The 13,091-nt window shown below is 42.2% G+C and overlaps 1 protein-coding gene across 1 annotated transcript; it reads left to right on the top strand.

Annotated features, from left to right (window-relative positions):
- The first annotated feature begins 429 nt into the window (after nucleotides 1–429).
- Nucleotides 430–12,153, top strand: LOC308122341 (uncharacterized protein). The gene is made up of 4 exons (XM_080484107.1): nucleotides 430–860; nucleotides 2,003–5,257; nucleotides 7,887–7,961; nucleotides 11,502–12,153. Exons 2-4 carry the CDS (start codon nucleotides 2,073–2,075, stop codon nucleotides 11,707–11,709), a joined length of 3,468 nt encoding a protein of 1,155 aa, XP_080340233.1. The 5' UTR covers nucleotides 430–860; nucleotides 2,003–2,072; the 3' UTR covers nucleotides 11,710–12,153.
- Nucleotides 12,154–13,091: the final 938 nt, after the last annotated feature.

Here is a 13,091-nt window from a genome sequence, read left to right as displayed (position 1 = left end):
TGAGACTGCCAACCACTACACCTTTGTGTGGCCACCTGATGTGTTTTTATTTAATTTGTATTTTCTATTTATCCAATGTGAATAAATTATAGTTTAATGATGTTTTATTTGTCCAAACCATTTTGGAATTGTGGTTGTACCTCAAGACTAAACATTTCAATTAATATAACAGTTAACTGAGGATTTATATAGGAAGACTACAACCGCTTTGTTTACATTCACACGAGTCTTTCAGTCATTGCCACTTTATTTTCGTGCTTTAAACTTGAAGGGTAATTTATACACAGTCCCTAACACAGTGATGCAAGTCACTTCCTCTCTCTCTCTCCCTCTCTCTCTATTTCCCTCCCTCACTTTCTCTTCCCTGCTCTGCTCTCTCCACCCAGCCGGAGCTCAGGATATATGAAAGCTGGGAAGCAGGACAGTAGCAGAAAGAAGAGAGGGTGAGAGAAGGAGAGAGTGGGAAGAGAAGGAGGAGGCACAAAAAGCAAGCCATAGTAGGACAACAGAGTGTTGGAGGGCAGCACAGCGCAGCATACTGCTGTGTGCTGATGATGGAGTGAGCATGGAGCAGCAGGACCAAGACAAGAGGAGAGGTGGAACACAATGAGGACACAGCTTGGCTTTATGCCTGATCAATAAAAGGTAGATCAGTTGAGGATCGGGGCAGTGGAGAAGGGGGCTCATTAAGCAGCATTGCTCTGCAGGGCTGGCTGCAGAGTTTGAATCGTGCAATCAAGGGAGAGAAATTAAGACAAAACCTTGAGAACCTATGAGGACATAAAACAGAACTAAAGTAGCAGCTGGCATTTGGATTGGGGGGGAAAAGAAGACATTGTACTGCTGGATCCTACAAACAGGTATGGCTTTTTAATACTAATACACAAACGCATTATTACACTAAAAAAAGTATTGCAGAAGAAGTGTTTGGTTTCTATTTAAGCAAATGCATCCTTCAGAAACTGTGCAACGCAAGATCCAGTGGTGTAGTAACACTGCGGGACACTTGTCACTTACGGTTAGACAGTGACAACCGACATAGGTCACTTGATTGAGCTAAAGTAACATCAGATGACACAACAACCGAAACAATAGTCCCTACAGGTATGGGTGACTAAATGCCCGTCTTGCAATGTGGACATCCCTGAAAAGGGATGAAGGGACGTTGGGGAGGAGGAAGGAGTGAAGGGAGCCCTGTCAGAATGTGTTTGCAATACATTTTTGTCATAAATCACCGCTCGCATGCAGACTGACTCACTCACTCACTCACTACTTTTTAATAATAAAGTGTTGGTTTACAAAGAATCCACACATTATCCCCCCAATTTTGTTGTATAAATCATTAAAATGACCTCTTGCACACATGGGTATTCAACGGTAGCATGGACACACAGGCACACACACCAAACTCCCCCTTTGTGAAAGGGTGTTCCAGTTAAATACCCACCAAGCCTAATGAAGTATATGATGTAGTATCAGTATACATCATGGCCTCTTTCCAAGGTGAGCTGAATGTGGAGGGCAACTGAGTGAAACCTGTCTCCTGTAGCAAACAGTACACCCATAAAGGAGAGAGCCAGTTCACCACAGGTTCTAGGTTTTGAATGTTACCCCACGGATAAATTATTCTGTGTGCTGTCAGATACTGAGAGGAGATCTGTGCAGCATGTTTGAAATGCTAATATAATAAAGAGCACTTGTTTTCACAGTGACAGCATCCTCTTGCTATCAGCATTTACAGATTGCCATTCCCGTTTCGTATCCGGTCTCTATGTCAAGGAAAGTTTGAAAGTAGGAGCGCACTGTTTTCCCTAGTCTTATCTTTAATCTGCAATTGATTTCTGACAACTGTGGTAATCCTTCATTGCTGCAACACTGAAGCAGTTCCCCCTCTCAGTACGAGGTCTGTGCATTGTTTCAACTTCTTGTGCTTACTCATGGATTTCCTTCGCAGCACCGTCTCAAATGCCTCTCACTGTAAACGTTCCTCTCTTACTTTTAGATGGATGTAATGGTGTGGAAGCACCGCCGCGCTCTCGGATTATCAGACTTTTGAGTCGGGCAGACGGGATATGGGGAGACGGGCGGCTGACCTGACGACTCCGGTTCCTGTTCTAGGTGTGCCTGCCCTGGTTGGGGTCCGTGCGTGGAAGACGACGGGAGCAGACAGAGCAGGAGGAGCCCTGCTGCAAGCGTGGGGACTTCATTGCAGCGTGGGTGTGCAGACGTCCCCGGGGATAGGCAGACCACCCACCCAGCTCACCGATACGCTCTCAGATAGCGTTACTCAAACATCCAGCAGCTATATTAACAAGGAAAGGGAGTACAAAGAGTTACTACTGTTAACAAAGAGTGACAGGGAGAAAAAGGCTATTTTAAAACTGAAAAGTGGAGAATCCAAGACCAAAAAAGAAGTGACTTTCAAAGCACTTGGAGGTGAGGCCTCGAAGGATGTGACCTGCTGTCAGAGAAGCAGCAGTGGGACGCACTGCTTTGCCAGGGCAATCAAGACCAATCCACACGCTGTAACCAACTCAAAGCCAAAATCGAAATCTGCTGCCCGCTACATCAACGGCAGTGTGGTGGATTCAGAGGCGATCGGAGGAATCAGTGTTGATAGCGACGAAGCAGAGCCCGCAAAAACCGCGAGCTGTCGTGGAAAAGAGCAAACCAGACTGCAAGGTCATTATGCAGATGAGTCTGGGAAGACGCTACCGTTATCTGCTGCTCGACCTTTCGGCGTGTCACAAAAAGTATGCAACAACTGCGGTGGGAGACAGTCTGTAAGCACCGAGGCTGCCACTTTCAGGGACACTTGCCCTGAAGAGAAACCACTAAAGGCGGCCCTCTCCTCACTTTTAACCAACACCAATTTCCACATGGCCCCTATCGATAAAAATGTCAAGAAAAGCCAGCAAATCTCTGAGAACACTGACAAAAGGACACAACTGACAGTCACTCCACAAATATTATATGTAAATGAAGAACTACAGTATCGGAAAACACGGCACCCTGCATGTCCGGTTCACTCAAGAGGGAACCCAGTTGCTTGGCCACAACCATCAACATTATCATCATCAACATCCATCCTGCCTCCAACATTCCTACATGCTAAAACCATCACTGTCACTCAAGCCACAATTGAGCCCAGACATGATGAGTCCAGTATGAAATGTTCCCCGAAATCTCCACAAGAAAGGAAGATACCCCGTCCAACAAGCCTCACTCTGACCCCTCAGATGGCCACAGCGACCAAAGCAAACAACCCGCATTCACACACTTACCCGAAGCTGCCCAAGACAACACAACACAGCTCCACACGGCATAATCTGCCTCGAGATGTGTGTGTATCTGTACACGCTGCACCTGAGAGTACCCTGTCGCCGCCCTCTCATTTGTATACCACAGCCACAGGGCCTGGAAGTACATCCAGTACCAGCACGCACAGAGGAATCATTAACTCTGTCGTGACGTGCACTGAAAGCTTAGCTGCTGAAATTAAAGCTAAATGTGAAACCCTGCATTCGGTGCAGAAGGCACAAAATGGCATCAATGTGCCTAATAATCTGCAATTGACACCTAAATGCACCCCGGCGTCAAAGTCGGCTGGTGCACAAGACACCATTCTCAAATCAGAATTGTCTTCTACAAATCCAACAAAACTTTTTCAAACACTGCAGGATAATAAATCTTTAAACAATGATAGCGCGTCGTCACTTAGCAGACCGATGAGTCCACAGCCGTGTTCTAATACTGCTGTCCCACTAAGCACTTTGAGTCTTAAAGCTAATTCAGATCAGGTTATATACACAAGTGCTAAACACAAAATTGTGACTGCACAAATTCACCCAAATTCCTCCAACTCTGACCCGACTCTTCACATGTCAACACCGTCCCTACACACAGCTAACACATCCAAACCGCTCGATTCAGGGGCTCAGTTCTCTACGAGTACAACTCCCAGCACTGCGCTTGCGTGTAACGGCACGCTGTACAGAAACGCAACCCTCAGGAACACCACGCGGAAAAAATGTGCGTCCACATCGCACTCGCTGCCGACTGCAGAGGCAGAAAAACTAAATAATGTCTGTGTATCAAGTGCAACTTTGCTTCAATCAGTCGATGCAATGCGAGTGCTTAGCTGTAATGAAGCCCCAGACGCGAGCAAACCTCATCACACACGAGCAGCAAACATCAGAACTCAAACCGGTAATGAGTCTGGTGTCTGCGGTGTTGTTCCCAATCAGGAGAGCAACTCTGGAACCCCTCCGCTCACATTATCTGAGCCACGAAATGTGTCAGAAAAGCATAACAGAGGCTGCGATGCTCGCACCGACAACAGTAAGCCAACTAATAATTCCAGAGAAGAAATGTATTCTTATAAAAACAAATTAAATGAAAATCTAATCAATGAATTAGTAGTACACGAGTCAAAAGAGCGTGAAAATTCAAATCTATCACAGGTCACCAACCTTCAGAATTACATTTCCCTAATTAAGTCAAGCAGCTCTTGTCTGCAGGGTTGCATGAACACAAAACAACAAAGGTTTGCACATTATCAAGGATATGCAGAAACAGAGCATGCGGGGCACTGTGCAGCATGCCCACCAGTCAAAACAACCCGGCTGATGGATTCAAATACGGGAAAATTTGCCTTGAGTTTGTCAGCCAGGCATGCAAATGTTAAGCTTAAATCCAGTGCAGATAAACAGACACATCCCAATCAGTCAGCACCTTGTACTACAGTGCAAACAAACTGTGAACCTGTTATCTCAAATACAAACGCTTTTGTTAAACCTGCCAAATCTGTGCACCGGACTTCTGATTTCAATATTACACTATTACCACAAGCACACTCCAGTCCAGACCTTTCTTTCACCGCACCTGCCCAGATGAACAGCGAGGGTGAGCTCTGCCCACAAACAGGGCCTGAATGTAATTCCACATTGCCATCATCGGCGATGCACTCGGCATCACATCCACGCCTCCAGTCCGGCGAAGCGCAGGCAGTCATCAGCCCGGATTCAAAGTATAGCCCTGCTCCCCCTCAGTCGTGCCCAGAGGACACCAGCCTGGCTCACTCCCATCCGGCTGATGCAGCTCTGTTGTTGCCGCCTTCCCCACAGTGCTGCAAATCTGCAGCCCTGCAGCAGAGGCTGGAGACGGTGGAGGCCAGCCTGGCTGCCAACAAAGACAGGATCACAACTCTGCTCAACATTATCCATGACCTGGAGATGTGCCACAGTCCCACCAGCAGGTGAGAGCACGTGCATATGAAAAAATAATCAGAATGGTATCAACGGTGCTAAACTTGTGTGTTGAACGCATGACTGCAAAGGAAATGTTCAATCAAGAATGTTAAATATTTAACCTATAGTTTAGGGGGGACATTAAAATGTCTTTTGAAAAGTAGATATTAAATGTGCAGGGTCAGATGCGGCCTGTAAATTATTAATATATCCCATTCAGCTCAATACAGGTGCAACTGCCAGATTCTGGCCTTGAGAATTACATTAAAGCAGTCCTGCACTGCTGATCTTTGGCTTTCTCATGACTCATCACTTACATTTACTGGAACTTTGACTTTGAAAATTATTGGCAATCTGCATTGTTTCTCAGGTTAAAAAACAAAGTTGCATTGTGTGTGTTTTTGCTTAACTATACGGCTGAATTATTCAGCCTGAGTTCAAAGAAGAAACCACTGGTTGCTGTGTTAGCATTAACAAATAATTTACATCAGGAAAACAGGCTCTGGGCCAGTGGTTCCCAACTTATTCTGCAACTTTGAGATTAAATTCCTTCGTTAGAAGGAATAGGTTATCGATCTCTTTAAAAAGCATTGGAAACAGTATTGTGTCCGAGTATGGCAGCAAATGATTCTCTGTAAAACAACAATCCACTTGAAGGTAAGTGTTCAATAAAAAATAATGAAACACTGCACAAACTTACAGGAGTTTGTTAGAGCAACTCGGAGGAACTAAATGTGTACATGTTTTTTGGAAAGTGGGAAGAACATGTAACCTCTGAATACAATCATTTTCTACATTTCTATGGTTTACATCATGAAGTTTAAATGCTGACAAATGTACAAATCAAGAAGTTGTTAAGTCAATACAAACTCCGATCAATTCACAATTTGATACTTTTGCAGCGTTCAGTTCACACCAACTAGATGAGCTTATGCTACCTGGACATATCTGTTGCGGTTGTTTTTTCTCAGTGTGAAATCTGCAAAGAGCGACTAAACAAACTCTGATGCAGCTGGATATATTAAGTATGAATGCAGTGCAGGCCAAAGACATCGAAGAGAAACAAACACGAAATGTGACAGTGTTTGGAACTGCCGTCTCCTTGCATCATATCTTCTTTGGTGTGCGCGACATGCAAATTCCTGTTTTGACTCCTTTATACATTTTATAACTTCTTTCTTATTCCTTAGCTGGTAAATGTCTTCCCAAGAGCTCAGGTAGCACATAGCATGGCCTGGATGTGGAAGTCATACAAGTTATGTTGCATAAAATCACACCTTATTGTTGAAATGTTTAAAAAAAAAAAAAACATCCAGGACGGACAACTTTTTCATTCATTTGCCACCATCTATCACCTGAACTATTCACATAGTGTGACTTTTCGTGTGAAATCAATTTGGCCTCAATAAAGTAGTTCATTTTTACTGCTGCAAAACAAATGTGTAACCGTCTACTGTCCAGTTTTAGGTTTTAGTGCTGTGGTTTATCTTTCATCTTAAAACAACTGCATTGCTTTTTTTTTGTTGCGTTCTTTTGTGCACCAAGCAAAGTCATTCCTAGGGTCACAACAGGGCTCGGTAAGATTTGCCCCTACACCAGGAGAACCGTCCTCCATCCTCACACCGAGACAACGATACACTCCATCCAATTAATCCATCTGTCTCTGCGACAAGAGAACAATGGTCCGTCTATTCATCATTACCGTCCCGAGAACCAGCCTCCATCTATTGATAATCCTCGAGAACCCTGTTCCATCGAACTGTGCACCATCCACTCATTACGCCAAGAGAACCATGCTCCATCTTACTATTCATTAAAAGAACCATGAATCGTCATCCATCAACGTGTCAAGCGGACAATTATTCATCCATTCGTTACACCAAGAAAACCAAGTTACATCTATCTATACTCCTAGAGAACCATGCTTCCAATATCTATATGCTAAGAGAACCGATCCATCCAATCATCATGACACCAACGAAACCAAACTTCATTTGTCTATACACCAACACGTCCATGTTTCATCTGTCCATACAAAAAGAAGACCATGCTCCATCTTTCCATCTTAACACACCAAGAATGCGCCATCTTTCTGCGTACCAACGAATACTGAGCTTTTTGCACCGACCCATTCATTAATGCTTGCACCATGCCATTTCCACAACACAAGTGTTTCCAAATCAGAGTCTCCTACGTGACAACGTGATGCTGCAACGTGTGTTACAACTTAGCAAAACAGGTCTGCGATTATGTGCTCGCGTGTGAGAGAGAGAAACCTACTTGAGCATTTCAGGGGGGGGGCTTGTCTCAAAGAGATTTATTTAGCCATATAACTCTTCTGGGACAAATAACAGGAATTAAAACGGCCTTGCGGCAATGTGTCTCTGTCAATCATTCTCATTCACCGCCGTGCGCTAATAAGCTGTGACTGCCTCTGAGGTCATGTTTCAGAATAACCAACTCCTAATAACCAACTGATGCCTAACATAATACATGTTAGGCAGCCCATTGCTGCCAAGGGTAGCCTGAATGAATCTCAGATGGAGAGAATGAGTGGAAAGAATATTAAACTGTAAGTCTGAAAGGATGAGAGCTTCGGAAGTTATTCATTACATTCTATTTACTTTCTTCTCCTAGTCGGCGATGCTTCAAAACTGGACAGGATCTCAAAAACTGCGCAACATGCCAGAAGACTGCTTGTATTGTATACAGGTGGGATACAATGCCTTTCTTTACCAGTATCCTGATACAAAGTCACAAGTTTAGAAAACTGTTGTCAAACTGTTTACTGTGTGTACCAACTGAGAAAATATGGAGTTCTCCATACAGTACCACCATTATGGCTGACCTGAACATACACTGGAAGAGGCTTACCCTATTAGCTATGGAATTATTACTGATATACTTATTTTAAATATGAATTTCATGTTTTATAGCTTGTTTTGTTCAATTTTGAAATTTCACGACAGAAATATCTATTCATGACTTGCCCACCAGAAAGGAGCTCATGTACGACTAGTGGCACACATACCACAGTTTGAGAATCACAGACATAGAGCATAAATGAGGTTTTAAGTGTAAAACTAAAACTAACCTTTTATGGCATTTGCAAATTAAGTAGTCTTACCAGCATGTTTTTTATTTGTATTGCTGATTTTTACAGCTGTTTTGCCTTACAATGTGATGACTGTCAGGAGGTCCGGCTGATGGTGTATATTTAATTGAGATTAAGACCATTATTAAAATAGCTGCCAGGAAAGTGTATGGAAACGTGTCTATTCAAGGACATTTTCAACATGAGGGTTTTACTTACAGCGTTGGACGCACGGTTCACTTCTCGGGTCGGCCCGTTCGCCATTCCAGTTGCCAGCTCGGTGCCGGCCCCTTTTCACTTCACCGAAAATTAATGACTTACTGCGCGGGCAGCCCACCAAATGGAAAGCCCCTTGCCGCTCATTTGTTTTCGAGCTCAGAATACACAGGGAGATTGCATATTCTTCTCCGAGCACGTCGTTAATCTCTGGGAACAACTGTCAGATTTAAGCACTTACTGTATGTGACGCGGTCTCAAGATTTATGGTGATTGTGATGGACTCTCTGAAACTTAAGCAAGCAACGAGGACCTAGTTGGGCCCATGCATCATACACAAATTGATCTGTTAAGATCGCTGCAAGGAGCCGTAATGTGCCGGCAGTGTGATATCACTTCATATGAAAATAAAACACTGTAGACTTACGAGGTCTTATCTTAAACGCTGCTGTTTATACTGTGTTCAAATCTTGGCGCAACTAAAGATATCAGTAAGATTTGTGTAGCAATAGTCCATCCTACAAGGTGAAACTGTATTTTGTGTTTCAGAAAAGAAAAGCAAGGACTGGTATTTTTGCAGTAGCTTTCACTTCAAACACATTGAGACTTGTGTAGGAGACAGACAGCATTAAGAGGTGCCATTCAATGTTGTTTGGATCTCTCATTCAAACCTCAGTGTCGGTTTGCACCCATCCGCTGAAATGTTGCATCAGGTGGAAGCAAGAGAGAAACGTAAATCTCAGCTACTGTTTTGTGGAAATGAGGCTAAGCGAGGCTGAGAGACGGGAAAGTCCTCTCATTGTCTTTTTGAAAATAAATAATATTAAAAAAATAAATAAAAAAAGCATGCTCCACAAAACCAAACCTGAAGCCGTCTTTATCGTGAAATATTCAAAACATTTGCCTCTTGATCCACTTATTTTCAAAAGGCCGCTTTTGTACGCCAAAAAAGATGTTACGTAAGTTGATTTGCTGACTGTTGTGCGTTGGTCCTGAAAGGCCAAGTGGAAGATAAGGATATTCAAACAAGATGAGAGTACCTTCAAAAAATAAAGAGGGGGGAAAAACAGAAAGGAGGACACCCTGCTGGGAAATATCTTCCTGCCTGAACCAATCAGCCCACTTTGAAATCTGACAAGCACAACGCTCCCCACATGAGAGGAACCACATAAAGCAGAGTGAAGCGCAGCAACACCGATTTAAGTGTTTTGAGGTATTAAAAGCATTTTTACACTATTAGAAATTGGCTTCGAAATGCAGATGAGACACGTTTAACTTGCATTTGCATCTATGGCTGGAGCTTTGCGTCAGTATTTTGTGAGAAAGTCATATCAGGAGAGTCGCCGTGTTAAAGTATTGATGTAACATTCAAGCGTTACATCTTAACGCTACACGTTACATAGGGGTAACTGGGTACTTTTAGTTTACTATTCCATCGCTTGTTACTTTCGTTTTACATGAAAGATTAAGCTGAGAGGCCGCTGTCTCCATCTGTCCTGCTCTTCTCTCAGCAACCACCTACATTAATGCTTATATGAAATATCTGATGTATTTCTTACTATTTAAAATCTCTGTAATGGCTCCCTGAAGCTTCCAGAAAATACTTGGGGAGATAAAAGTTTTTATCTTTTTTGTTTTGCACACAACACTATTTTTCAAAAGGATTTTTTATCTTCTGGCTAAAAATGGTTAAAAAAAAAACAACAAAAAAACTGCTTAAGTCACTAAAAACATCTAACAAGGAAAAACAACCTTATTTATTCAAAAGACCTCAAGGAGGGTTGTTTGTTTGTTTTTTTAACTAAGATATTGCTAAGAACAGCTGATCAACTGGGAAAAGTTTTAGTTAATTTTAACCAAACTTTCTAAGAGCAGTCTGCGTGACCGAGCCATGGAGCTGGCGCCTTGCTCATGGTCCCTGTAAGAAGTAAGATTCAAACCTGAACTTGTTTGAACACAAGCTGGCTTCTCTAACTTCTAGGACACAGTTTATGTGGCACACAATTTACCCAGCTCAGCAACAAAGAGCTACAGTAGCTTAAAATGCCTAGATAATATTTCTCTTAAATGGCTAAATGAGCTAAAAGCAGCTTGAACCATGTAACAATTAATACTATTAATACACTTTCATATGTAATAAATCCAATAAAGTAATAACTTGCCAATAGTGTAACAGAGAAATTTGAATTATTATTGTAAAAACATTTTGCCACTAATCTAATAGGTTATGACCATAAGAAGTAGAATTCAACAAATATCCTTTCAAAAGTCAGAAATTCAGCCAATGTTTGTAACAATAAATAAATAGAACTGCAAATGTTTTGCAATTAAAAAAATATTTTGGGAGTTTTTCTGCAGTTCGCTTAAGAAAAATACATAGTGGAAAGGACAGTCATCCTATTCATTCAGTAAGGATACATAAATATATACTTTTACTATTTTATAACAGGACTGGCAAGTAATTTGATTGTAATTGGTTTTATTACATTCAGAATGGCTAAAATGAATACATAATTGGTTGCTACAAGGCAAACAAAGTAAAATGTGCAAAATGGCTTAAACAACCAGAATGAATAAAATGGTGCTAAAACAGTTGGGATTGAAGAACAACTGATCAAATTAATCATTTTATTTTATTTTTAAGACGAAATAGCCAATAGGGCTAAAACTACAGAATCCATGAAAAAAAAAAAAAAATGACGGCTCAAACACTTAAAAAGTAACGGGATGTTATTCCTACCATTCTGACCTGAAGATATGAAACAGAATATAAGCAACCTAGAAAACTTAAATTAAAACATCATGAAGTATCTTATCCTCAATTTACTAAATATGTTTTCCTGTTTTGTTTTAGATCATATGTCTTTTTTTAATGAACAGGTGTTATGCTGAATTATGTACGACACCGTAATCGCAATGCTCCTTCCATGTCTCTCTTTCAGTGTGGAGTACGACTTCAGGCAGCAGGAAAGACGCTTCCTGGAGGTCCTGAATTGTTCCGACGCTTTCTCCGGGCCCCTGCCCCAACACCGAAACTTCAGCGTGCTCAGAAGTGGCATCGCTAAGAACTTGTCAAAGACAAAGTCGAAGAGTAAAAAACTGTGCAAGACTTTGATGAAATGGCTTCCGAGGAAAATTCAGCGAGTGTAGACCCCCTGAACAATACCCGTGTGCTGTTAAATAGCCTTTAGCCCGTGTTATGAGTAACCAGCAGAAACCTTTTTTTCCCAGAGGATTTTTACTATTCCCTCCGTACCCATAGAGTGAGATTACTCTGAATTAGGCTCTCACCCTGTAGAGTTCCACTCTCCTCCACACTGTCAAAGCTTAGGAGGAGGATTTTGTACGAGAACTCGCCACTGATCTTTGTGACCTTCAATAAGAATCATTTCACTTTTGGGAGGTAATGCTGTTTTCTTGGCAATACGCACTGCTTGGCTGAGTGCAAGCATAGATTTCTATATCTAATTTTATATATCGGATCGTGTTCCCTTTGCACCGTTATGATTAATGCAGCTGATTTTCCCCTTTTGTTGTCCTCTCACCTGCTTCTCCTGACAATAAATGTTCAGTATATAACAAGGTTCAATATACAGACTGCTGGTTTGTCTGTGAAGGCTTCCATTTCTCCACAGCATTGTTTATAGGAGCAGGTAATTGCTGAATTAAGACTTCTCCCCCCCACCACCAAGATATACGCCTTCAATGCAGCTAAAGCTTTTCACAAACTGCCACCTGGCCACGGGGGCGCAGAAAATACAAAAGCATTCATTATGCCTTTGCCAATTGTGCTGATGGTCTCCAAATCCCCTAACAATCTGAACTTCATAAAGGGTCTCCGAGTAAAACAATGACATGACGAAAGGCTGCAATGAAGCATGAGCCGCGGTCTAAACGGTCATGAGCACATGGGTACAGGCTCACAGATCGGAGGAGCAGACGTGAAACAATCGCTGGAGGACGAGTTCAATGGAAAGGGGAAGAGAAATCTCACAATTGGTGGGGGGGATAAGGTTCATGAGGAAGGAATCCGGTTTATTTGAGCAGCAAACCCAGGCAGGGATTGTCACGTTACCTTTGGAGAAAGCAATAGCTTCGCTTTAATTAAAACTCCGTCAAGAAGAAATAACACCAACTGAGAATGAAAATCTGGATACAATGGCACAAAAGGGAAATATGGGCTCGTAGCAACTGAGAAAGCCTCGGAGCTTCATCCAGGCACTATAGTTCTGCCACCGAAGGCACATTAAACTACTGTAAGTGATGGTTTCATGCATGCAGAGGCGCATTATTTACATAATGATTGGTATTCTGGATACATTTTGAGGTATAAACATGTAAATCTTTGACAGTAAAATGTTTCAAGTGGCATGATGATACAAATGCTTGTATTTTCTATGAGAACAAGGACAAAGAAAACCGTGTGAAAAATCGCTAAAACAGTCAAATGCATCATTCACTCTGGTTGTTTTGTTGAGGAAGCAAATTATCAATGCAGCGGTGTGCAACATGAGGCCGGCGGGCCAAAACAT

The sequence above is a fragment of the Lipophrys pholis genome (assembly GCF_963383615.2).
Source record: "Lipophrys pholis genome assembly, chromosome: 16".
Lineage (NCBI taxonomy): Eukaryota > Metazoa > Chordata > Actinopteri > Blenniiformes > Blenniidae > Lipophrys > Lipophrys pholis.
Note: the sequence above shows the minus strand (reverse complement) of the source record. Positions and strands in the feature narration are given on the sequence as shown.